The sequence below is a fragment of the Chelon labrosus genome (genome assembly GCF_963514085.1).
Source record: "Chelon labrosus genome assembly, chromosome: 9".
Lineage (NCBI taxonomy): Eukaryota > Metazoa > Chordata > Actinopteri > Mugiliformes > Mugilidae > Chelon > Chelon labrosus.
The window spans coordinates 14,622,070-14,648,122 of NC_140359.1; the positions used below are offsets into that span (position 1 = coordinate 14,622,070).

A 26,053-nucleotide genomic window follows, 5' to 3' on the forward strand; every position below is an offset into this window, starting at 1 on the left:
GCCCACAGTCAGGTGGCCTCGGTTAACAGGTTGGCCAGTAGCTTGGCTGCTGCTAATGCCGGGTTCCCACTGGCAACAGCCAACAAGAGTCCGGATAACAGGAACTCAGTGAGTATGAGTCTAACCCTAACCCTGGCTGTGTGTTTTCTTAGTGTTTTCCTGACATAGAAACTTTTTTTATTTACTTTTCATGGCAGCAGCTAGAAGAAAACGAATATGAGGAAATTAACCCGTACGCCATATATGAACGGACACCAAATTAACCCATATGTCCAGAGTCGACGCCAAAATAACCCATATGCTCGGAGCCAAGGCCACACCAACCCTTACTTCAGTTAAGATGATGGGAGACACGTTAGTTGATGCAGAATCATAGAAGTTGACATTAACCATGACCCAATACCTACTGAAATTTTGTCGTTGTGATTTTTTTTTTTTTGTCTCTACAGATTTACTTCACAAATACCATCCTTTTATATTAAAAGCTGTATAAATATAGCTACAGTAGATGTGTATATGTGCTAACTGGCCTTTCACCACTCTGACCTGCACAGTATGGTGCAGTAGCTTTATTCTGATCCATTATAAGCTGTCATAAATCAATCCTGGCTGTCACTGGCTACATGAAATGAAGTTTGGGATGTGTTTTTCAGATTTTGTCTTGCCATTAGTAAATCAGTATATTACTTATTTAAGTTGTTTATTCACACGGAAACAGAAACTCAGAAAGAAGGAGCTGTTTAATGTCATTTACTGTTATTTTCTTGTCTGTGAACTTACAAGTAATCAATTGATTTGTTGCCTGTAAAATGTTCTGGTTCATGATAATTCACGTATTTAATGCAAGCCATGAGACGAGGTTCTTCTATTCCTCTTAAATGTTTGCTACACTGAAATGTTTGATTTGGTGTTTTTTCATATAACAGATTATATCATTACCAGTTTTGGATTGTGTTAGTTTTCCATTATAATAGTTTTTCATTCATTTTAACTTAATTAAATGTTGCTCATGCTACGTCTGAGGCTATGTTTTGAAATAAAGGACTTTGAACTATTTGGTTTTTTTCTTTCACAGAGTAAAATTATACCCGTGATTTCAGATCAGAGTGATAGCACCTGTGTTTTTACACAGCTGGTGTAGTGAATATTAATAAATTCCCAGGTACCTGACTTTGTGCACCCTTTCAAGAGTCAGTAGCATTGTGTATTAGGACAATATTTTGTATTATTTTCTTATTGTCTGCATCCAAAGCTTCTGGATATGCATAGTGAAATTCTTGTCTGTGTATAAATTATCTAGCAATCCCCACCAGGTGACAGCTTTGCACAGCTGTCTTGGAAATGCCACATCTGAGAAACAATTTCCCGGTGGTTTTATTTTGAAAATACCTGGTCGGAAATGGTTCTCTATTCTTGGTAGCTACGTCATGCTACCTCATTCTGTTGCCTGCATCTTCCTCCCAAACCAAAGACTGCCAAAGAGGCTGCATTTACCCGCCTTATAACAAGTCTTTAGTCCTGTATTTGATTATTTTAAAGTGATGTAGAATGGCGTCTGCTTTTGGGAAGATTGTTGTTGGTACTTACGTGGAGATAAAGCGCAGTGATGGTAAGTTTCGCCCTGTCTGATCTTTTCCCGTCGCACTGTGTAAGTTGGGGATCTTTGTTGCTGCGGTGCTGTTGAATATAGCAACCGTTGTCCCTGCCTGCAGAGGGTAACATAAACGGCGTTAGCTGCACGAAAACGTTTACATTAGCTGCCAGGGCGGAGAGTTTCAGCACGGCCTAAGACTTTGAATGGACGCGTACCTTTGTTAGCAAGCTTCAGGAGATTTATTTTTTTATGCCTGTGCCTCTGCATTCATGTCCTTCGACAACAGCGGGTACATTCAATGGGGAATTTAGCCAATCACACGACTACATTCAAATTAGCTCAACTATACGTCCTAATTTGTTTATTACAACAGTGAATCCAAGTGTAAGTTTAGCTAGGCTAGCTAAAATGCTAACCAAGCTAGGTTAGCTAACTAACGTTAGTCCGGTAGTGAGCAACGTTAGCGTTAGCTTGTGATTAGCTTAACGGCTATCGCTAGCTGCTGTTTGCCGGCTTTATTACAGCAATGGTAAAGCTGGAGTGTAACATAAACAACGAGTAATTCGCTCTTTTCCTGTAATGAACGTTTTTCTTATACGTTTTCATACAATTAAATGTTTACTGAGCAAACTAAAGTGGCAATAATTTCCATGGAAACCCTAAATAATGCTCGTGAACATGTGCATTCTCAATTTGATAGGATGAACATTTATTGATCCCCACATTTAATCAAATAATCTTGCATAAAATGAATGGTGATAATGTTTTATCTTCATCCATGGCAAGATGAAGGAAATCTGCTGTCAGAAAATGTAACCTTATATCAAGATAAACCCTAGCGTGAAGACAAACAAGACAGCAGTGGATGTAGGGACTGTGCCGGATCTATATTTGTTGTGGAAGTGCTGCATAACGTAGCTCAGGATGAGAACGGGATTACACCACAATCACTTGTGTTCAGTTTGTTTTTAAAGCTTAACAGCTGATTAGACGGAGAAAGGGAGAGACTGCTTGCTGTATGACTCCTCTCAATGTGAATGTCAGCTTTATCCCGCCTGCTTAGCTGTTGAGTTTTGCTTCAGGGCCAAGCCGCCAAAGATGACTGAAAAGTTAGTGTTATTCCTGTTGACCCTTCATGTGCCAGACCAGACTACACCCAGCGATAATATTTTGCAATAAACCCTCAAAGAACAATTAGTCTGACTATTGACGGCTTGCACCATAGTCTGCTGGGTGTTATGAATCATAACGTTGTTAACTCCGTTACCTCTGAGATATTTTACCATGCAGTCCTTGGCGTCCTGAAGTCAGGGGTGAGTTGTGAAATAAATGCACAGCAGGCCCAGAGAGGAGAGGGAAGCCGTTCTGCTAGTTGGTGTTGTGTCCAGAACGGGGATTGTCCTCTCTCTGGGGGTTGGTGGCGGCGCTGGTTCAGATTCAAGCCAGATTCAGGCTAATAGCCGCCACCCCATCTGTTGCAGCCGGCTCCCTTGCTTCCATTTAATAGTCACTCTTGCTGAGAGGAACATCTCACAGAAAATAACTGTGTGCTGCTTTACAGATGACCGGCAGCCATTGCCTATTTTATCAGCCTTTCGTACAATGGCTCGTGTGTGTGTGGCTCTTTTTAAATGTGATAGATAGATTCCCTGTTTAAGCTTTAAAGTTCATTATCTAATTATAAGTGATATTATGGTATAATTGTAGATAATGACTCCCATTGTCATATGAAATACTGAAGTGCTCGGGCCACATTTTCCACGGGCTGCGTAATTTTTCCTCCATCTGTGACACGCTGACACGTTTTCATCAGTGGGCGCGTTTGGTTTTGTCGTGAAATTGATGCTTTCAGGGCTTTGTTTGTTCTGCGGGCTTAGCAGAGCTTGGAGTACCCCCTTATAAGCCCCTTCAGCTACTGGGAGGTGTCGCCATACACACTGAGAAAAGTGGGACACTGGACGGTGCATTCGGTTACAGATAATCAGCATATCAACTGCTGTAAGACAAGCCAGTGTGTGTGTGGCTTAGCTTTTTAGCTCATATATGGGTTAACAGTATGTTGTGTGTGTGTGTATGAGGATGGGGTAGGTGGCCCACTGAACCGACTCATGTCTGAAGGGAAAATAAATGCTCCCTTCATTATCAAGGTCAGAGTTTACAGCTACAGCACATCTAGATCTTGTAGGTATACTGTGTCTTCCACAGGACACATGGAGTGTCCTTGAACTGGTTCTCTCTGTATATACTGTAGGTTTGTTATTTTAATCATTAATACAAATTTATTTTCATTTTACTCTTGACACATTATGACAACCTCGAGGGGAGTAAAATGTTCTGACTGTAGACGGTAAAAACGGTGTCCTGTGTGATCTGGTGGAACTAGATTTTGTCTCCTCAGGTCTCGAGGCCTTTAGCTACAACAGGTTAGACGGGCCCCCTATTTCCATATTTGCGGTGCTCTTGAGGCTGAGGTGAAGGCAGCTGGACTTGACTGACTTTCTCGAAGACTAATCCGAAGAGCTACGGCGATTTTAAAATGACTCGGCGAGAACCCCCGGTCATTTAAGCTCTCGTGGTGTTATTAGCACCGTGAGGTCACTTGAGTCCAGGTGTGTGAACAGGTGCAAAGCATCTTGGGAAGCTGTTGTTGTAGACCACAGTGTCTGTTATTTATGGTTGTTCCAGTTGGACATGGATGAGTCCTTTGACTCCTTTACTCCTCTGCTACTGAGATTGCTGAATGATGGTAAAGAGATTAGGTTTGGTTTGGTTTACATTATTTATAATCATTATTTATATTATTTGTGTAAAAAGTATCCGATAAACAATGTATTTTTTAAATCTTGAGGCAATAAGAGCTTGCCACAATTTAGTTTTTGCAAGAATAGCATTTTTGTTCATCATATCAGCTTGTACTTCTCTCAACTTTTACATCATGGTGTGTGTATAACAAGGAGGACGTTGCTCTGCTGCTGTTACTTACACAGCATGCCATTCAATGAGTCCTAACTCTACAAACCCACAGGAAGGCTGTGGTCTCACACTTGACTACTGATATCGGCCACTCTAGTTTTCTTTCTTATTTTACTGGTACCATATAACTATTAGCAGGAAGAAGCAGTGATTTGGTCCGGCCTTTCATCGCTGCGTTGTCTCCATAAATCCTCCGTGTGCTGCAGTCACTAGTGGAGAATGCGCCGCTTTCGGTACTCTTTTTTTTTTTTAATGTAGAGGTGTGTCACCAAGTATCACATGCTGACGTGTGTAGACCAGCTGATCCGCATGATTCAGGAGAGGCCTGCTCTGTGTGACGGTTTGTAGCTCTTCCCAGCTTCCTATAGCCTCCCAGTTGAAGTAGATATTCTGGTTTCCCAGAAGAGTAATTTCATTTCGCACAGGTGCAGAATGTATGTGCCAGGTTAAGTTATACCTGTTGTTGTGAAGGACAAAGAGCGTCCATGTGTAACATTGTGAGTTATTCCTCTAGACATTGTAGATACTGTACTTACTCTACCTTAACTTGAACTGAAACTAGTTGTGTCTGTTAACCCCTGTTCATATGAGCACTGGATCTGAGCCGTGGTTACGGTTTTATAAGGGCCGCTGTCATTTTAAATGAGCAGTCGGGTAAAAGATTGACATAATTAAAGAGTTTATGGTTTGTAGAGTGTGACGTTTTCAGAGTAATCAGATAACGGTTGCATTTACACACCAGTGTACAGTAAACGACGTCTGTAATTTTGTCACTTGGCAGAGGTCGGAGGTAAAATGTTCTGCTTTATACTATTGTATGACAGTATTCATTAATTTTCCTGTAACTGTTTGTCCTTTGAAGCTTTGTATGGGGGGGGGGGGGACTGGAGCCTATCCCAGCTGTCACATGACAATATCATATAACTGTTTTAATACAACAAAGACAGAGCCTAAGTCTAAGTTACTTAAGTTTCAATTAATTAAATTACTTTAGTAATGGCAGTGTATTATTTTTTTTAAATGCAGTATGTCTACCCTCTGAAGGTTTCAGATATTCTGAGTGCACAACGTGTTTTTCACACAACGCTGTGATCTGCTTTTCATTGCCAGTGTAAGACCGTTGTGAACTCAAATGTGCAGCATTCGTGAACACAGAAAGCGTCTTTGCCGTCCTTGCTGTGAGTCTCTGAATAATGGATACTGGAACACAGTGTTTCTCCTGGATTATAGTGGGAATTTACAGCATGCAGTCAAACCCCACATGGACAAGGATGTGGAAGGGCCGCGCAGGCTTTTACAGCTGTTATTGTTACCGCGCAGAAAGAGGGGCGGGGGGAAACATACGGGCCAACAGCAGCTGTGCTTGTCTCTATTATGTGTGATTTTCTGCTGCGGGTCGTTATTAAACCATGGTCAGAACTTGCTAAGATTAGTCACAGCCTCTTTTTCTAAACTTAATAGATCCAGTTGCCCCCTAAATGTTGAATTAACATAAACTAGAGAATTAAATATATTCATTCTCTGTTGAATATTATTGTTTTTGAGCGCCACAGGATTTGGTTCAGTCGTCTATCCTATAAAGTCCCAATTCTTCGTATATATACAATTAAAACTTTAATAATTAATTACAGCTTGCACAGTCATTAATTAAGAAGAACAGAAGGATTAACAGCACAGAATATCTAATAAGTAAAAAGATGATCCGGCGCAGACACACAGCTGGAAATGGACACCAAGACGTCTTCATAAAACAGCGATCATTTACTAAATTGTCGACACTGAACCTTGTTCAAACTCTTCCTCCACGCTGCATCTGCAAGAGCAGCTCTGTTGTGACAGGAGAGATCTGATCAGGGTAGCAGGTGGTGATTAGGCCTTCTGTAATTCACCCCACTAAATACGCTGTCTTGGTAATGTACAAGGCAAAGTGTTGGTAAAGCATGGCTTGTGTCTTTGTGGGTGTTTGTATGTGTGCGTGCGTGTGTGTGTTAGGCAGTTTAAGATAAAATACATAGTTAATGACGTGATTTAATTTCTTTGTTATCTCATTATTATTACTAACTTCTGATATGGTCAGTGGCACACGCAGGGCCGTTATTAATGTGCTTACGTCAAGATAAAATGATTGCAGCCATTATTTCTGCCAGACCAGTAAGCATGCCGGCCTGCCCTCTTTAGTGTTACCGTAATATTTGAGTTTCCATTATCTCTGGTACTTTTACAGGGCGTATACACCAGGCAATGGTGACCTCACTGAACGAGGACAACGAGAGCGTCACGGTGGAGTGGATTGAAAACGGAGACACAAAAGGGAAAGAGGTAAACCCCCCCATTTGTTACTCCCTCCAAAGCATCACTAGCAGCCGCGTGTTCTTTTATTTTGAATGAATAATGCATCAAAAAGGAAAGTCTGGAGCCGGTGTGATTACGCAACAAGCTTGCATGTCCCACAGTCCCACCAGACATCACCTTCTGTACTGATGTGCACGAGTCTACACGCTCTGATCACATGTCCCACACTGTGTTGGTTCAACAGTATATCCTAGGGCGAGGTGATAAAAGGATTTCTGTAATTCCTGCAAAAAAACATTACCTTAATAAAAGTAATAATTGTATTTGTTCTGCATTTGGATCAGCTCTTACCTGTACAGTCACCTATTGGGTGATAGATAAGGCTTATGTGTGCCCTGTAGCTATAACTAACACATACATAAGAAAAGAAACATCACTCATTATCAGGAAAATGGGAAATGGATTGGATTTGGAAGGTGAATAAATATGTTGATTTCTTTGTGTGATGTTTGCATTATTGCTGTTGTCTTGTTGAAGTGTAAGAGTACGGCATTACTGAATCAAACCTGATTTATTTAGGATGCATTCGTAAACCCACGAACTTCAAGTTAAAAGGTACCCTGTGTGAATTTTTATTTTTGCACAGGCACACCTGTGTATTTGTGAGGGCTAACTAACATGTTGAATGCATTGCCTCACTGCTGCTGTTAAATGTAAATTGTGATAATCAAGCCGTACGGAAATATTGTGATCATATTTTCCACATTGTTAAGCAGTGTAGTCTTTTTATTTTCACAAATATATTGTTCCTAGCCTACGTTGTAAAATGGATAGTTTTTAGTGTGGGATTGTCTAATGTTTTGCTATTTTACTGATTTTTGACAGCAGTGCATTAATTAATTTACAATAAAATCTGAAACTTTCATGTTCTACTGTTTAATTACTCTCATGTATCTCTCTAATTAACAGCATAAAGAAAAGAAATTGTCAGTGGTCAGTATTGTCAATTTGACCACTAGTCACCATTATCTTATATTTATATCTTTTTAACTACCTTGTAAAGACTTGTAGTGTCTTTTAATCACTAGCTTTCATTAGTTCAGATGTTTGTCACTTACAGTGTACTATAATGGTGCATGTTCATAGTGGAAAAGAAATATCCACTACGTAGTAGTTCATTTGTGCAAAACAATCCACTTCTCTTCTGTCCATCCATATGCTCTGTATGTCTTATTTGGATCCTGTATGAATATGGCTAAATACAGTGCTTACTGACGAGCATGGACACTTTGGTGAGCTATCACTGAAGTGATGTTTAATTCTGCCTCGTGCCCAAATCAAGTCACTCACATCCACATTGTTTGATTCCTTCTGCTTCTTAGCCAGTTTGCTCAGGGAGCCTTGTTGAAATTTACTATGAAATTTACTCTGAGCCTTTGAAACCCTGTCCTTTGGCTTTTATGACAATTATCATGAGCACAGATTGTAAATGTAGAGTATCACAAGTCAACCTTGAAGCCTCTGTAGTACTTTACAGAGCATCTGTCCCCTTCAGACCTTTATGGACTTTTGAAATGTTAATTTTCATGTCACTCAATTTTTCTAGCATTGACTGAGTAGTTGGGTTATTAGCTTGAATGCAGTGAGTTCACTGAACACTGCTCTTCTTTTGGACAGATTGATTTGGAGAGTATATTTGCACTTAATCCAGATGTGGCTCCAGATGAGGAGATCGCTCCCAGTCCAGAGACTCCACCCCCTCCTACACCAACATCTGTGAAGGTCAGCAAAATTGCAAAGGTGAGCATGCCCGCCTTATCAGCAACTGTAACAAGTCAAGCATACACTATATAAAAAAAAAAAGGTCTTACTAACATCCCTCATCCTCATATATTGATTGCATCTTGCTCAGGTTGTTACTGCGTTACTCAGTTTGCTGGACTTTAATATAAAAACTGGATTCTGTAACCAGTTAATTGGTCCTGTTAAGTACAGTGTGTGTAGTGCACAATAGATTAGGGTTGGGATTATTTTGGTAAACATGATAGTTGGGATAAGATGTTGAAGTATTGTCATCAGTTTTTATGAAATAGTTTAAACTGTGATGAAACTGATTTGATATTAACCAATAAAGATTAAATAATTGTGGTACTTTTTTATGTATGCATTGAAGTTGATCCAAAACATGTACTTCACATATCCCACTGTGGGATAAATTAAAGGATTATCTAGCTAATAAATGTGAAAGTAATGTAGTGTAGATAAAAGAGCCCTATTTTCACAGCACCAAGCTGATATTTAAGTATTTTCTCTATTTCTGTATCTCTGTTCGGAGAGACGGAGCAAAGCTGAAAACTGAGTGGCAACAGAAGCATATCTAACATTAGCTTCTTTTTTTCCCCCTTGCAGAACCGACGAACAATAGCACCTACTAAGAATGAAACTCCATCCAGGGACAACAGAGGTTTGTTTTGTACAATTTTTGTATGTGCATTTGCTCAATTATCCTCCTGTAATAAATCATTATTAAATCATTTTATTATATTACTAACTAATTTGATCACAGTAGGGATAAAATGTTTGCTTTCTTTTGCATCAGGACATTAAACACACCAGTGCACCAGTGTTATCTGATAATTCTGCCCTTCTAGAAATATTCATTCACCACATTTTAATCCTGTTCTATGATGTATCCTATGATTTATATGGGAAATCATATCAAAAGAGAGGGTTTGCAAAGATGTAAAAAGAGAAAACTACTAATTTTGGAGACACTTTGACCATGAGTAAGCAGATTTTAATTGTAACTTAGCTGAGCTAAATATAAGATTTTAGGATCGTGGGTTTTGTTTTCGCGTCGCTTGTTAGCTGTATCTGGATCATGTGGCCTCTGTCTTAATCACTGTGCGTTTTCAGCAATCCCAACCCGGGCCAGACCTCCACAGCCTCAGCAGCCAGAGCCTGCACCACCTCCTCCATCACAGCAGCCTGCGCAGCCCACTCAAGCCCAGACACAACAGCAACTACAGAATGGTAACATGATCAGAACGGTTTCTTTAATTCTTGTGACTTTTGTCAGGACATGTAAGTTGTCAGCATTTGACTGAAATCCTCTTGGCTAAACCCCAGTGCAAATGCAATGCAATATCCATATAAAATCATTTTTACAAATACATTGTCAAATAATCATAGAAAAAAATATATAACTTATCATTAAAACTATTCTAATCAGTTACCTGTAGAAATAAACATCATCAAAATATGTTAATATCTCATGTCACATGTTTATCACAGAGTCCTCACATCAGCCGATACCCAGAAAGGAGATTGGACAGCTTTGTATGTATCACCTGCATGTTACCCCTGCCCTCAGTGCTTTATGGTGATTCTGATAGAGCTCCTGATAGAATCTGAGAGTCCTCTAGTTTTACAAGAAGAATTTACGTCCAAAATGCCAGATACTATTCAGGACTGTGGCGTGGAGATGAAGTAGCACAAACACAATCCATCCAGCAGACAGGCTTTGTGGGTATTAGACAGAGAGCAAAAAAAAAGAGGAAAAAAAAAAGCGCTGCCTTTTGCCTGTCTGATTTCCACTGAGTCACGCACAAGTGCACACATGGAAAAGCCTGTGGTACTGTGTGTAACTCCTCTGGGCTCAGACAGCAGCCTTTTTCTCTACCCTCTATTCTTCCAAAGTGCTCACTGTCATTCAATGAACTAAGAGGAGGTGAATTGAAACGTCTTGTTACCCCTCCTCACCCTTCATCTCCCCCAACAGCCTGCCCGTGAGACTCAATAACCCAGAAGTTGTGACGGTGCTGCATTCCTCTTATACTTCCTTGTCCCATGGTGAACCAGCTCATCTTCTCCTCCCAGATTAGAGCAGATTATTAATCCCTCTGCTCTGATAGTCTGGATTCTCAGGGACTGGAGCCAGCAGGAGGCCAGGACTGTATTACAGGGCTTCAACCAGGCTTTGCAGCGGGAAGCTTGGGCTGCAGCAGCAAGCCAGAGCGAATCATATAACTCTAGTTTAAATGAACTCTGCAGGGAATCGGAGGTGGCATTTACTCACATGCCTGCTAACTTGTATTTTCTTACCGTGGTTACTAATGATTTGACGTGAAACAACACTAATCAGTGGGTGTGCTGTGCTGGGAGCTTTGTCATAACCTGCTTTTTGATTCAGACAATCACTCTTTGAATTGAAACGACTGCTTTTAATCAGACTGGAGTGACTACAATAATGCAAGAATCATGTTCTACATTGTAAGTGATGTGTTCTAGCAGTCTGCGGTCCAGTTGTGTTTGAGGAAATCGATAGATGAATAGAGCAGGTTTTGAACACACTGCAAAGGCCTTTTGTTGTAATGCAGAGAAAGCAGCCAGTGTTGTGCTGGAGACACTGTGTGCCAGCCGCTGCATCCTGGTCTGTGGTTGCATTATTACTGCTCTGCTTTGTTGGAAATAGCCCAAGGTTACCCTTCTGTTGGAAGAAAGATCAAGAGAAAGGAAAGCTGAAGGAACAGACTCAGGAAGTAGAGACCGACTGACAGAGAGATGAGAGAAGCAGAGACCATTTTACCAAGGAAGGTGATTGGTATATACGGTTTCTCTTTTCTTAATGGCAGCGAGGAGGAAGTCAAACTGTGTGAAGGAGGTGGAGAAACTACAGGAGAAAAGAGAAAGGCGCCGGCTTCAGCAGCAGGAGCTCAGAGAGAAGAGAGCTCAGGTGCGTCAGTGTTACCTTTGTCCTTGGTGATTAACGACATATATTTGATTGGATCTTGATGAAATACGACGTTTTGTCCTTCAGGAGGTGGATACAACCATCCCCAACTATGAGATCATGTACATGATCCGAGATTTCCGAGCCAGTCTAGACTACCGGCCCCTGACCACAGCCGACCTGGTGAGGAGGAACTGAAAATTCTTCTTCCCCGACTATCGGTGTCGACCGCAATGGTATAATAACATCTCTCTCTTGTCGCACTGTCCAGATTGAAGAGCACAGAATATGTGTTTGTGTGAGGAAACGTCCCCTCAACAAGAAAGGTAAGTTCTTTTTATCATGAAACACTGGTGGTGACCAGTCTGTGTGTTGTAATCTATAATTACAGTGTAGCTGAAAGTCTTGACTCGTCTGTGTTCCAGAGTTGACCATGAAGGATTTGGATGTGATCACCATTCCCAGTAAGGATGTGGTGATGGTTCATGAACCTAAACAAAAAGTAGACCTGACCCGGTACCTGGAGAACCAGACCTTCCGCTTTGACTACGCCTTTGATGACAGCACAGCCAACGAGATGGTTTACAGGTTTGTAACTGAGGCCACTGGGTCAGTGTGTTTCATGTGCATGTTGCAGTTCACCAAATCTCAGATTGATGTTATCTCCATGCACTTTGTTTATTGAGATCAAAACCTTAAAAAAACTATAGAGAGAGCCCAACAAATTCCTCCATGCAAGCACCTGGGGACTGTGATGGTAAAACTGTTTTAATGTGCAGAACCCGGAGTATATTAAATTGTTGGTTGTTGTTGTGTTAATAATAATAATAATAATAATGGTAATAGAAGCTGGTTCCACCAGACTAATCAGCAGCATGTTTCTTGATTGCATACAATCATTATAGCTTGCTTTTGCAGATGGACTAGAGATGAGGGTGCCTTGTGTTTTGTCCTGCAGGTTCACTGCCAGACCTCTAGTGGAGACCATTTTCGAGAGGGGCATGGCCACCTGCTTTGCCTACGGGCAGACAGGCAGTGGAAAAACACATGTGAGTTACATTCGGTGACTATTTTTAAAATATCCAAACCACCATTTTATCGCCCTTTCATATAATTTGACGATACATTTTCACCTGTATTGTATTATGTGCTTTATTTTAGACTATGGGAGGAGATTTCTCTGGGAAGAACCAAGACTGTTCTAAAGGAATTTATGCATTAGCTGGTAAGCGCATGAGCTACAACGTTGGCTATATTAGTTCAGATCAAATTAGTTTGGTTATATTATAAAGTATATTCTGTCTGATGGTAGAATTTGTAAATAACTCTTATCTGTTTTTGTGCAGCTCGGGATGTATTTCTCATGTTGAAGAAACCCAACTACAAGAAGTTAGATTTACAGGTGTATGCAACCTTCTTTGAAATCTACAGCGGAAAGGCAAGTAACATGTAATCATTTGTGTGGTCTTTGCTATTTTTCCTACATAAAACATACACCAGTGCTTACAGTTTTATATGTGTGGATAGGTGTTTGACCTGCTGAATCGTAAAGCTAAGCTGAGGGTGCTGGAGGACGGGAAACAGCAGGTGCAGGTCGTGGGACTCCAGGAGAAGGAGGTCAAGTGCACAGAGGATGTCCTGAAGCTCATCGAAGTGGGCAACAGCTGCAGGTATGACAACAGAAAGTTTGTAAGTCAAGTAGCTGGTGGTGTAGTCCCAAGACTTCAAATGCTTGTGTTTGTCCAGTATATGTTGTTGTGATCCTGTCAGGTACTCACTTAACATCCAGACGTCTTATTCTGTCTTAATTCCCGTCATTCATCTTTATCTCTCTCTAACTCTTAGAACATCGGGGCAAACGTCGGCCAACGCTCACTCCTCTCGCAGCCACGCTGTATTCCAGATCATTCTTCGGAGGAAGGGGAAGATGCACGGGAAGTTCTCCCTCATCGACCTTGCGGGGAATGAGAGAGGAGCCGATACATCAAGTGCCGACCGCCAGACGCGTCTGGAGGGAGCTGAGATCAACAAAAGCCTGTTGGCCCTGAAGGTCAGTGCGCAGTCTTTACGTCGTTTGTTTTTTATTTATATGTGAAAAGACAAAGAGCACAGAGACTAGAAAATATTTTTATTTACCACATCATGCGTTTGTCCATTTCCTCTTGTTTCAGGAGTGTATCCGAGCTCTTGGTCGTAACAAGCCCCACACTCCATTCAGAGCCAGTAAGCTCACCCAGGTCCTGAGAGACTCCTTCATTGGGGAAAATTCACGCACATGCATGGTCAGTCCTCTGTCTTTATAAACCGTCGGCGCCTGTGTTGTTGTATCTCTCCTCTGGACGTTAATCTGACTGATCTTCTCTCCCTGCAAACAGATTGCAACAATCTCTCCCGGTATGACATCCTGTGAGAACACACTCAACACATTACGCTACGCCAACAGGTAGGGATATGATGACCTGCTACTGTGATCTAGATAATGTCTTGTTTTATGAATGAAAGGGAATTATTATCTCCTGTGATCAAATTATAGCTCATTTTATTTCTCTAGAATCCCTGGTGCCTTTTGCGTAGACAGAGTTTAGTCTGTAATGGAGTTATTGTACATTTCTCTGATTACTCTCATTAGTGCTTTCTGACTCTCACTCCTCTCTTTTCCTGCTTTGTTTCCTTCTTGTCTCCCGCCCTCTGCTCCTCTTTACTCTGGCTGGTGCCGCTGTGTAGAGTGAAGGAGTTTGGGATTAGTCCGTCAGACATCCCCTTCTCACAGGGCGGTCAGGGGAGTCGCCCTGACCACTCGCCCACCAATACCTTTGATTACGATGACTTTGCTGCTACCTCTCCCAGCAGGTCAAGAACTCCCCAAAGCACAGCACAGCACTGCATGTACACACACACACACACGCACACAAATACACAGTGCATGTGCTCCTTTCATGTATTAAATACATTATGATACCCATCCATGAGCCAGTTTTAGCAGCTTTCATCACGTCACAGCTTTACCTTCCTGTCTTTCATCTGCATGATCTGAAACTTCATGCTCGTCACCGCTGCTTTCACTTCATAGTTGTCCATGTGGGTGTGTCTTTTGTTTGTTCTGTGTGGACATCAGGGATAACCGTGAAAGCTGGGAGTGATAAGTCACAATGAGTAGTTCTTGACTTTCGCCGTTTGTGTGAATGCATCCTGGATGAGCTTTTGTTTGGGCCCACTCCCAGCAGGTAATCCCTCACACAGTCCTAGTCGTAAGTCCTCAGGACCTGCAGATTGGGTGCGGGGCAGTAATCCCCTCTTAAAACGCAAGCTCTGACCATCCACACTCCAGTCACCATGATAAATCTACAGATTAATCATCTTGCCCTGTGCATGACGTCATGATGCTGCCATGCTGTGCAAGCTGTGACCTCCATACCCCTGATCTGAGTGGCTGATTCGGTCCTGACCGTCTTGATGTTTCTCTCATCTGCAGGGTGAAGGAGCTGACAGTGGACCCCAACCAAGTGATGGAGGGGGGCCGACCCAACATCCATACTGTCAACCAGCTGGAGCTTTTGGATGACGAGTGGCTGAGCATCTCACCGCAGAGGGACGACCTCAAACTGCTCTGTGAGCAGAATGTAAGTACAGGAAGATTTGTTTGTTGAAGCGGAAAACTTACTGTGTGTGTGGAATCTGACAGAAATCCTCAATTAAACTGTAGTAAGTAACGTTATGTCACAATATTGAAATTAGTTTTGTGCAAAAACCCTGTGAAAACATAAAAAAAGTCAGTCATACAGGTTGTGGTATATCTAAAAACAAAGCTAAAACAAAGGCCCAATAAAATGCATTAGGTTGTTGACAAACCCCACTTGGATAAGTAGTAGTAGTAGTAGGACTAGGAGTAGTAATAGTAGTAGTAGTAGGAGTAGGATTAGGAGTAGTAGTAGTAGTAGGACTAGGAGTAGTAGTAGTAGTAGTAGTAGGAGTAGGATTAGGAGTAGTAGTAGTAGTAGGACTAGGAGTAGTAGTAGTAGGAGTAATATACGGTGCCCCCGTAGATAGAACAACAGCAGCTTGACGCACAAGACATGAAACTAGACTAAGAACCCAATCAAGCAAATGAAACAGAAATATTATGTTTTGTTTATTCAGGAAAATGAGCCAATATTACATATCAGTGAGGTGCAAAAGTAGGATTACAAATGAATTTCAAGGCCATAATACTCGCTGTCATTTTTGTGCAGCAATGTAGTAATGCAAATACCTTTAAGCAGCACTGTATCTTCAAGAAGAACCATGGAGACCAGTTGCTTGGAACCCGATTGATTTTGTTGCTTGTGAGAAGTAAAGAACTTTTAAAAGTTCAGCCCAAGTAGTAGATAATGTCTAGCATGTGCTCAGATTTTTTTTCTGTAACTTGTAATTTAATTGTTGACACCAACTATGTTTCCTAGGAGGAGGAAGTGTCTCCCCAGCTCTTCACCTTCCATGAGGCGGTGTCTCAGTTGGTGGAGATGGAGGAGCAGGTCCTAGAGGACCACAGAGCTGTCTTCCAGGTCAGAACACCATATATACACGCACACACACACACACACACACACCTCTCATTCCTCTGCCCCAATGAGGAATTTCAGTTGGATTGAGAGTGGTGGGGTGAATCTTTGATATTACGTTTGATATGAATCTCTGGGTGGAATAAATTGTGTGTGTGTGTGTCTGTGTCAGGCCGCATCCTGCTGGGGGTGGCTGCTGCCTTCAATGAGTGTCATTGCTATGGGGTGGGGGTGTCTGGTCAGATAAGAGGGCTTGTCCTTTGTGCTGCTGATGTTTTTTTCTGAAGCTATTAAGAACTGTTCTAAACACTGATGTGTTTCCTCTTCGAGCAGGAGTCTATCCGGTGGCTGGAAGATGAGAAGGTGCTGCTGGAGATGACGGAGGAGGTGGACTATGACGTGGAGTCATACGCCACACAGCTGGAGCAGATCCTAGACCAGAAGATAGAAATCCTCACTGAGCTCCGAGGTATGACTGAAGCAAAGGCACACATTGCTGTTCCTGTCTTAAAATGTGTCACTCAGTCACTTTTTACTTTTCCTCTCTCCGACAGATAAAGTGAAGTCATTCCGTTCTACACTCCAGGAGGAGGAACAAGCCAGTAAGCAGATCAATCCCAAGAGGCCACGTGCTCTTTAAGAGGTTCAAGTGGCACGTACAGAAACATAACCACTAGATGTTTGGCACAACTTTAGCTGTCGCTAGCAGCTGTGAAAACGCAAATAAAAGGACTGTCTAATGTACCAACAGGCTCAAGGAACTGCGTTTGTTCTGATCCCTCTCCTAACAAATCTGGCTCTACACTCACTTCTCGTCTTGTTAGAATACGTAAGAAGGAAAATAGTTTTATTTCCTTCCATTTTAGCTGATTTCTTTTTCTTTTTTTCTTTTTTTTCATGGAGAATGTTTAGTTCCCTTGTTCTTCTTAAATTATTTTTCTTTTATACTTGTTTGTACTTTATTTGGACAGACTATTTTTGACCTGGTTTATGAAGACTTCATCAAAGTTTACCACACAAAACCAGTATTTGATTTCTGGTTGCTCTGGCTGACATTTCTGCATGTTGCACTCTGTGATGGTTTATGTACACCTCTGTCTCATGCTTCAGGCTCCTCGGTTGACAAAGTTGTAAAGTCACATTTCATTGTAGGCGATCTCTCTTTTCAGAGTCCTCCTCCTCCTTCAGTTTTTACCAGTTTGGGAGAAGCCTTTAACCACATCGTGTTTCTTTCCTCGTGTCCCTCAGAGATTTTTACATGTAGTTTGCTTCAGTTTGTGCCATGTCATTGTATGTGGCGACTGACTTAAAAACTCTTAATGTAAAACATGTTTTTCCACCCATTTAACACTTTTGTTATAAAAACTAAACTAGAAAAAAACTATTAATAAATGTATAGTGAAGACCACTGACCTCCCATTGGTTATGTTGCTCAGTGTTTGCACCAGATGTAATGCTGGATGAAGAAATAAAAATTCATGTGTTTCATTTGAATGACTTCTGTGATGAGTTATCCAGATGAAGGGTTACACTGAATATTTTTAACACACCAGCCATCAGAACGTGTTCCCCCGTCAATACTAATAGTTATGAGGCAATGTAGAACAATCAAAATATTATATAATATAAAATAATCATGCAATTTCTCCCTGAAATGCAACCATAAAACATTTTTTATAATACTATGTAATACATTGGACCATGATAGATTTGATGATTTCAGTCAGTGGTCGAGTTAAAAACAACCGTGGATGTTTTATTTTGAAAGTCACCGGATGCGTCAGTAGCATAGTGTCCAACTTGACCATTGTGTTTGTTTACTGCCCTCTAGCGGCCAACGTGAGAACATATTCCTCTCTACGCTGCAGGGTTCATACAATCAATGCTTGCAACCATAGTTTGGGCCGCAGGGTAGACTTTAAAACGCCCTCATCATCAGTGTCTTGACATTTGGACTCTGCGTTTTCTGAGACAGACTTACAAGTTAAAAAAAACAAAAAAACTCAGTGCTACTAATATCAAGACAGTCATAAATAATCGTTGTGCACGTTGCAAAGGAATAATGACGCCAGTTAAGGCTGAGTCACAACTTTTCAACACTAGTATACTGCTTTAAACTGTCTCGCTGCCTTGATTAAGCATTCAAGTCATTTTCTGTGTCAAGATTTTAAAATGGTATTTGCTACTATTCTCCACTTCATATCACTGCAAAGTGATTATCTTTGAATTTTAGACTGCTGGTTCGGCAAAACACAAGCTGTGAGTGCAACAGTGTGAGCTCTGACAAACTGTAGTTGATGTAGTAATAAAAAAAAGCATCAATTATTTGATTAGATAGTGATCAACTGCTGCAGTCCAAATGCAGAAACAATTTAGAAAGCCAGTCAAAACTGATGTGCTTCAGAGAGAAAAGTTGTAGACATGTAATTTATTTTAAAACAGACTTGATACACTCCTCTTTGCTTACCCCTTATATATTTTAAATGAATGACAAACTCTCATAGCAACCAAGAGGGCTTATTAGGTTCCATCTGGCAAAAGGCTGTCCAAGCAAGCAAGGTGAAACTTGATAGTCACTCAATATGAGCTGTGTTTACATGTATGCAATAGTCTTTATACACTCTGTGCAACCATTTCAACATCTGAAATTTCGTTCCTCAAAGCAGAGCACCAGAAGACTGAAGGCAAGTCAGAGCATTTCTTTCTTTTCACTGATCTGACCACTGACTTCTCCCTCTCACGCTTAAGAAAAGTGGATCCCTGCAGAGTTGAAGGCATGCAGCAGCCTGAGGATGAAAGAAACACCCACAATTAGACGTTAGCTCAGTATTTCTGCTAATTATTTATTTGACAAAGATGAATCAAACCAATTTAAGTTATAAATTAAGTTCAACTTACACCATGAAGTCATCAATGTCCATCGACCTAGCTCTCTTCTCGCTGAAATCGGCCTCCTGGAGAACACTCTCGATTTTCTTGGTGATGCTGAAGTCAGCTGGAACCTCCTGTTGAGACACAGATGAAGGTTTTTTTTACCTCAAACTTACCAATCTGCAAAGCTGCGATTCTGCTTCTTCACCTGAACATTAACTCACCACGTTGTGAACAGAACAGTGGATCCTGTAGTTCTTTTCCAGCAGCTGCTCCACTGCGGTGGACCTGGAAGTGATGAATTAACATTAACATCTGAACAGGATCCAGCGGGAGTGGCAGTGTTTTTGCAGCAGGCTGGTACTCACTTGAAAGCTGCGTTGAGGGTTTTGTTTTTCCTTACAAAGGCTATTCTGACCAGACCGTCCCACTCCTATTCAGAAGAAAAACAAAAAGTCAGACATCTAACGTTTATCTCCCATGTAGATTTTCTCACAGCATCAGAGGTTAACAATCAAGCCTCACCTGGAAGTTGACCGGAGGAGGAGGATTTTTGGGTTCTATCCTGACAACACTCGATTCCACTTTAGGAGGAGGGCGGAAATTATTCTTCCCTACCTGTTAACGAAGGAAAATGTCAACGCAGGAAAAAAATAAATGCATGTAAATGAACCATCCACTCAGCCGTCATGTTGCTGACCTTCATGAGATGGTCTACGCGAGCCAGTAGCTGTGTGTTGATGGACAGTCTGCAGTACAGTTTGTCTCCAGGCTGAGCTACCAGTCGCATGGCAAACTCTCTCTGGAACATCAACACAGCACACCTGAAGGAAAACAGAACACAGAATCTGATTAAAGTCCCCCTGAAGTCAAATTTTATGTTTATACAATATGTCTTACACTGTATGGCACCTATGATAATGTAGATATACATTACTTAATAGTATTTTAGTGTTTGGCATTTCCTGAGAAACAATTCAAAATGACTGAGGACTCATCCTGCACTAGGGGGCGTGTGCTAATTTTGCATCCAATTAAAAGCGTTCTCTGATTTTCAGCAGCACTGAGGATGTAACAGATCTTCAATGGCCCTCTGGTCGTTTCTTACCTGAAGAAAGGTCGGTGCAGGAGCAGCTTAAAGACAAATGGGGATGAAATCTGCACAGTTAAGAAAAAAAAACGTGTTAGTGGTAAAGCTAATGAATCTCATTATGACACTTCCACTGAATAAAGGGCAAGAATTACTCGCGTGCAGTGTGGAGGAAACATGTCTTTACCTGGTACGGTAAATTAGCCACGCACACGTCAAAGAAAGGCAGATCTGTTTTTAATACATCGCCAATTAATATTTGAAGTTTGGCCTGCAGTGGTCTGTAGGAAAAAACAATATTTACGTCAGATCACACATTTACATTATATTTAATTACCACTATTTTGCATATTCATGTCGGCGCAGTGCTGCTGTCTCCACTCACGTGCACTGTACTCTTTTCTGCAGCTCAGCCACCAATCTGCAGTCCAACTCACAGGCCACTACCTACGAAAACAACGCCAGAACATTATGACATATATTCCAAATCAGTGGTTCAATGGTGAAACACTACCGACAACACAAAACCAATGGATTCAATATAGAGGGGAAAAAAATTTACAGTCTTTTACGATTCATGAAGCTGAACTCCGAGTGTCGTACCATAAAGAGAGACGATTAATTAACAGATGAGCAGCACGTGTCAACAGTAACGAGAACGTGAGACCTGACATCTAGTGAAGAAGAAAACTAAATGGACAAGCATTCCAAGGGATGACAGCAACGTCGGAAACTTCAAAACCACAAGATAAACTAAACACTTGCAGGAGTGTGTAACGTGTAAGGCTTATAACTCCCGTGGACCCTTTATAAATGATGCAGGTGATTAAAAACTACACAGTAATGTGTTAACTGAACGCAAAATCTCACTTTCTTGGCTTTTTCCAGCAGTTTAACCGTCATGTTACCAGTACCAGGTCCCACCTCCAGAACCACATCTGTCGGCCTCAGAGCAGCCTGGAAACAGACAGAAACGTGTTGCAGTTCAGCTACAGCCACAGGTATAGAAGACCGGAGATCATGATGGTCCAGTTTTGGTATGTTTGAGTTTAAACTAGTTTAAAACCCTACCTTTTCAATGATTCCATTGACAACCAGGGGATTCTTCAGGATGTGCTGGCCGATGCCGGTGTTGAACATAATCCCTGTGACAGAGAGCAAACAGGACACTGTATGTAAACAACTTCTATGCTTAGATGGTTGGCTTGTATTTCCTACTACCAGTGTTGACAAAGTTATTGTAGTCTGTCAATAAACCCACCAATATGCAAGATTTTTGGTCTAGAAAACGTTTATCTTTTCAACATTGTATAACATAAGTCCTACTGTCTGTATAAGATGTGAACCACGTTCGCATGTGTTTGTAAAATAACTGTATTGTATTCCCCAATGCTACCTTTCGTGGCTTCAGCATTAAAACTTTACAAGCCGAATGAGCCAAAATACACTTAAGAATTCAACAAGTGCCTTAAATAATGCTGTGACACACGAGCGTTTATATGTAAGTGGATCAAAGTGAAATAACGTTTTTTCTTAATGAAATTTGGAACTGGGCTCAGAGTGAAAATTTTTGACGTTAATAACAAAGCGTTTACGTCAACGCGTGTGACAACTACAGCTCTTATTAATGTGCAGTGTTTAACAATGACACGTAAAGAGTTGAATGTCTGCGACTTGTAGCAGTGTGAGGACGGACCCCTGACTTTAAAGGCCCTCTTCTCCCAGCAGCTGACAGTAATGTTTGCTAACATGCTAAAGCTAACTCATCCCTCAGAGAAACATACCTTGGTTTTTAACCTCTTGGTGCTGCCTGCTTCTCTTCTCCGCCTTTACCTTCGGCATTTTGATTCGGTTTTAATACAAGCAAACGTACAGAAATCCAAATTTGGAACAATTAAAATATGCCTGTGTGGACTCTGTAAACACGTGTGACTCTTTTTCTTCTTCACTGATGGAATGTGCAGTAGAGTAGAGTAGAGCACCTCACTTCCTGTGTTCCCGCCTAGTGGAAGCTGGGCGACATTGCCATTTATTTTACAAATAAGGTGAACACTCGTTCTTTTGTTTTTTAAAAAAACGTTTGTTTATTGAAATAACACAGAAACATATAACCGAGAATTAAAAAAAAATCATTTTCTACTCAGAGATAGGAAACTCCTCCAGTGACATGGCAATTTCTCGAAGTTCGGGATCATCCAGCCAGTTGACTTTACAGGCCAAAAGGATGCCCTGAAGAGGATAAAAACACACATAAATACATCATTGATAACAATAAAAAATCAAACATAGTGCCAAGAGATGTTGATTTTTGTTTGTTCAAAAGTTCCTGAAATGTACCCTGAAAACGTTCTGTGTCATGATGGTGATCTTCTTGTACTTCTCCAGGTTCGTTTGGCCCTTCTCCAGCGCAACTTTGTACTTCTCTGAGTCTGGGTGCTCCTTCTTGGACGTCAGCTCCTCTATCTCTTTCATTTTCTCATGAGTGAGCCGTTTTATCTCTGCAAAAATACAAGTAACAACTGTGAGAGCTTGTTCGTTTCTCAAGCTTACAATCATGGAGCAGGACAAACTCTTTCAGTATGTTGCTACACACCGAGTCTCTTCATCTGCATATCTGTGATTTCATCTTGAAGAGCTCTTGACTCCTGTTAAAAAATAAGAAGCATCTGGGTATGATTTCTACACAAAATCATTTCAATAACCAGGCACACAAACACTTTGGGTCTGCTTACTTGCTGAAACTGTTTTATCTGTGAACAAAGAGCCATGCAGCGATCGCTCACGGATTTCAGGGCGCTGAGAAAAACATGATTGACACAGGCATCAGAGTTATGATAAACTGATTTACGCCAGCCGTAATTTGTTTGTTGTGAATTGACTCACTCTGCCTCGGGATCCTTCTGTTTCAGCTTTTCTCCGATAGCATGCCACATCTGCATTCTGACAGATACCGTAAACATCAATGATGTATTTATTACAATTTATACATATGTCACACTATATTTTATGTAAAATAGTATGCCAATAAAGAAATAAGCACAGCAGTCTACCTGTGCAGTGCCAATGTGCTGTTAAAATGAATTGTTTTGACCCTTTCAAGCTCCTCGACATAATCTGGCCTGCAACAATTAATACAGAAAATATGTGTCACTGTTAAACATTTTTAAATTGATGTAACATTTTGTCGAAGGTCTGGTTCCATGCTTACAGAAAATACTCACAAGTCTCTATCTGCTTCCGACGTGCTGCATGTTCTTTTACTTTTTTCTGTTATGGGATACTTGAAATTAATTCTTCATTGTTATACTTGAAAATACAACTTGTTTACAATGGAGCTTGTTTTATACCTGTGTGGAGCTGTACTGCCATCTCAAAGCACTGGTTGGACATCTGCTGTTTTATTCTGAAAAGAAACGGTTGAAAGGAGGTAATGCGCATGACACATGTGGTTTAAAGTTAATCTTAAACACTGCTGTTAGGGTGTGATTAATCAGGTTTAGATGTGAGGCAGTAACCTCAATATCTCTGCAGGTGAGGTATCCTTTTGTCCAGCGGAGCTCTCAGGAGCAGGATCGTCGTTTAAAGCCATAGTCTCCACTGTATGATTGAGGTTGTCCATTGAATCCATCATCACAGTGTGAACGCGCCTGGGGGGGGGGGACAATATTTATGTGAGACAAACCAGGTTAGATCCTAAATAAAGCACTCACTAAATCTGATAATGACAATCAAGCACAAGAAAAGACTTCATATTAAAAGAATATATATAATCCTGAAAAGCTGATGAGCAGGAACAATGTGGTATGAGTCAATTAACTCAAGACTGTGGTGTTTTCACTTCACCAGTTTTAATGTTGTGGCTGATTGGTGTACAGCTGTCAGAGACAAATTAAGTAGTCTAAGTAAGGGGCAACAGCAACTTACTGTGTTTACAAACTGAAAGAATGTGAAAAGCAGTTTTTATTTGACAAAGTGATGCCCTTTATTAAAGTCATTGCATTTTAAAGTAGTTTTTAAATGCTTTAAAAAAATCTTATGTATCGGGTGGTGTAAAAAGTGTTCACCTCCTTCCTGATTTCTTATTTTTTTTGCATGTTGTCACACCTAAATATTTCAGATCATCAAACAAATTTAATTATAAGACAAAGATAACACAAGTAAACACAAAATGCAGTTTTTAAATTAAGGTTTTTATTATTAAGGGAAAACAAAACCCAAACCTACATGCCCCTGTGTGAAGAAGTGATTAACTGTGGTTTATCACACCTGAGTTCAGTTTCTCTAGCCACACCCAGGCCTGATTACTGCCACACGTGTTCTCAGTCAAGTGCCTGCCTGACAAAGTGAAGTAGACCAAAAGATCCTCAAAAGCTAGACATCATGCCGAGATCCAAAGAAATTCACGAACAAATGGGAGAGAAAATAATTGAGATCCATCAGTCTGGAAAAGGTTATGATGCCATTTCTAAAGCTTTGGGACCACAGTGAGAGCCATTAGGCACAAATGGTGAAAAACGTGGAACAGTGGCGAACCTTCCCAGGAGTGGCCAGCTGACCAAAATTACCCCAAGAGTGCAGCGACGACTCATCCATGAGGTCACAAAAGATGCCACGCTTGCCTCAGTTAAGGTCAGTGTTCATGACTCTACCATAAGAAAGAGACTGGGCAAAAATGGCCTGCGTGGAGTCAAGACTATTGGGAAAATACTCTGTGGACTGACGAGACAAATGTTGAACTTTTTGGAAGGAGTGTGTCCCATTACATCTGGCGTAAAAGTAACGACATATTTCAGAAAAAACATCATAGCAATAGTAAAATATAGTGCTTGTAATGTGATGGTCTGGGACTATTTTGCTGCTTCAGGACCTGGAAGACTTGGTGTGATAAATGAAACCATGAATTCTGCTGTCTACTATTCTATCTGTTCATGACCTCAAGCTGAAGCGAACTTGGGTTCTGCAGCAGGACAATGATCCAAAACACGCCACCTCTGACTGGCCGAAGAAAACCAAAATGAAGACTTTGGAGTGGCCTAGTCAAAGTCCTGACCTGAATCCTATTGAGATACTGTGGTGTGACCTTCATGCTTGAAAAACCTCCAATGTGGCTGAATTGCAACAATTCTGCAAAGACAAGAGGGCCAAAATTCCTCCACAGCTCTGTAAAAGACGCAAGTTATCGCAAACACTTGATTGCATTTGTTGCCGCTAAGGGTGGCTCAGGTAGGTTTAGAAGGCAATCACTTTTCACATGGGGCCATTTGTTTTCATTTAATAATAAAATCCTTCATTTAAAAACGGCATTTTGTGCCATCTATCTATCTCTGAAACATTTAAGAGTGACAAACAAGCAAAAAATAAATCGGGAAGGGGGCAAACACTTTTTTACACCACTGTATATGTATGCATTGGTTGTACAAATCATGTTCAGAAATCCCTCGAGATTATACGAGACCTGGCGTGAGAACAAGATTAAAATGATTGAGCGTTGATTGTGTTTTCAGCACATCACAAAAAGACTGAGAGGAATATGAGTGCGTTAATATCTTACCTTGTATGAATGAGTGCCTTAAATTTAAAAACTGAACAAACGCTTCAGTATAAATGGTATAAGCGGTAGATTAAAACACTAAGAGGAGAAAAAAAAGGTATTGTTTACAAGTAAACTACGCTATACTTGTCAGTTTTGTGTTTTGAATGGGTCGCTGGTTTTGTTTACATCCGGTTTCAGCTCGGAAAACCCGCCAGGAAGTGACGCCATAACAGTTGTGTGTTCAGTGTGTAACAAACACCCAGAGCGCCCCCTGTAGGGCGGCAGGAAGAACACGGCTCGTTTCTATAGGAAAGTCGAGAATATTCTTATTATCTAACTTGGACAAATATGGACAGTGAGAACACGTGGATCGTTTCAGAACAGTAATCCCGTCAGAAAAAAATGAAAACACAGATGTATGAAATGTGAT

General features: G+C 41.0%; 3 protein-coding genes across 6 annotated transcripts; 1 reads left to right on the top strand and 2 right to left on the bottom strand.

Annotated features, from left to right (window-relative positions):
- The first annotated feature begins 1,406 nt into the window (after positions 1 to 1,406).
- Positions 1,407 to 17,638, top strand: kif2a (kinesin family member 2a). Of its 4 annotated transcripts, XM_084552223.1 has the most exons (22): positions 1,407 to 1,609; positions 6,792 to 6,886; positions 8,537 to 8,659; positions 9,269 to 9,323; positions 9,776 to 9,892; positions 10,154 to 10,198; positions 11,494 to 11,594; positions 11,679 to 11,774; positions 11,863 to 11,917; positions 12,017 to 12,179; positions 12,550 to 12,640; positions 12,753 to 12,816; positions 12,938 to 13,029; positions 13,119 to 13,261; positions 13,437 to 13,641; positions 13,763 to 13,873; positions 13,967 to 14,034; positions 14,316 to 14,441; positions 15,064 to 15,211; positions 16,031 to 16,132; positions 16,463 to 16,598; positions 16,684 to 17,638. In XM_084552223.1, exons 1-22 carry the CDS (start codon positions 1,549 to 1,551, stop codon positions 16,767 to 16,769), a joined length of 2,283 nt encoding a protein of 760 aa, XP_084408349.1. In that variant the 5' UTR covers positions 1,407 to 1,548; the 3' UTR covers positions 16,770 to 17,638. The 4 variants fall into 4 exon arrangements, with proteins under 4 accessions (XP_084408349.1, XP_084408350.1, XP_084408347.1 ...); XM_084552224.1 differs by lacking the exon at positions 10,154 to 10,198; XM_084552221.1 differs by lacking the exon at positions 14,316 to 14,441 and having other exon boundaries at positions 1,409 to 1,609; positions 16,684 to 17,637.
- A 590-nt stretch (positions 17,639 to 18,228) lies between these two features.
- On the bottom strand, positions 18,229 to 22,025 carry dimt1l (DIM1 dimethyladenosine transferase 1-like). Its single transcript, XM_084550898.1, has 12 exons — positions 21,875 to 22,025; positions 21,162 to 21,235; positions 20,961 to 21,047; positions 20,476 to 20,537; positions 20,278 to 20,371; positions 20,109 to 20,158; positions 19,701 to 19,824; positions 19,526 to 19,618; positions 19,369 to 19,433; positions 19,225 to 19,288; positions 19,028 to 19,134; positions 18,229 to 18,915 (listed from the first exon to the last, which is right to left on the bottom strand). Exons 1-12 carry the CDS (start codon positions 21,930 to 21,932, stop codon positions 18,873 to 18,875), a joined length of 921 nt encoding a protein of 306 aa, XP_084407024.1. The 5' UTR covers positions 21,933 to 22,025; the 3' UTR covers positions 18,229 to 18,872.
- Positions 22,026 to 22,060: 35 nt separating this feature from the next.
- cenph (centromere protein H) lies at positions 22,061 to 25,889 on the bottom strand. The gene is made up of 10 exons (XM_084550899.1): positions 25,642 to 25,889; positions 23,606 to 23,737; positions 23,438 to 23,493; positions 23,312 to 23,357; positions 23,141 to 23,209; positions 22,974 to 23,030; positions 22,823 to 22,886; positions 22,684 to 22,735; positions 22,428 to 22,588; positions 22,061 to 22,319 (listed from the first exon to the last, which is right to left on the bottom strand). Exons 2-10 carry the CDS (start codon positions 23,719 to 23,721, stop codon positions 22,227 to 22,229), a joined length of 714 nt encoding a protein of 237 aa, XP_084407025.1. The 5' UTR covers positions 23,722 to 23,737; positions 25,642 to 25,889; the 3' UTR covers positions 22,061 to 22,226.
- Positions 25,890 to 26,053: the final 164 nt, after the last annotated feature.

Coding starts and splice junctions, on each gene's coding strand:
- kif2a (XM_084552223.1), top strand. CDS start 1,549: ATGGCGTCTGCTTTTGGGAAGATTGTTGTTGGTACTTACGTGGAGATA. Junction 9,893..10,153: donor ACAACAGCAACTACAGAATG/GTAACATGATCA, acceptor TGTTTATCACAG/AGTCCTCACATCAGCCGATA. Junction 15,212..16,030: donor AACTGCTCTGTGAGCAGAAT/GTAAGTACAGGA, acceptor TATGTTTCCTAG/GAGGAGGAAGTGTCTCCCCA.
- dimt1l (XM_084550898.1), bottom strand. CDS start 21,932: ATGCCGAAGGTAAAGGCGGAGAAGAGAAGCAGGCAGCACCAAGAGGTT. Junction 21,048..21,161: donor TCAATGGAATCATTGAAAAG/GTAGGGTTTTAA, acceptor GTCTGTTTCCAG/GCTGCTCTGAGGCCGACAGA. Junction 20,159..20,277: donor TGGCTAATTTACCGTACCAG/GTAAAGACATGT, acceptor TTAACTGTGCAG/ATTTCATCCCCATTTGTCTT.
- cenph (XM_084550899.1), bottom strand. CDS start 23,721: ATGATGGATTCAATGGACAACCTCAATCATACAGTGGAGACTATGGCT. Junction 23,031..23,140: donor AGCACATTGGCACTGCACAG/GTAGACTGCTGT, acceptor GGTATCTGTCAG/AATGCAGATGTGGCATGCTA. Junction 22,887..22,973: donor CAGAAGGATCCCGAGGCAGA/GTGAGTCAATTC, acceptor TGTTTTTCTCAG/CGCCCTGAAATCCGTGAGCG.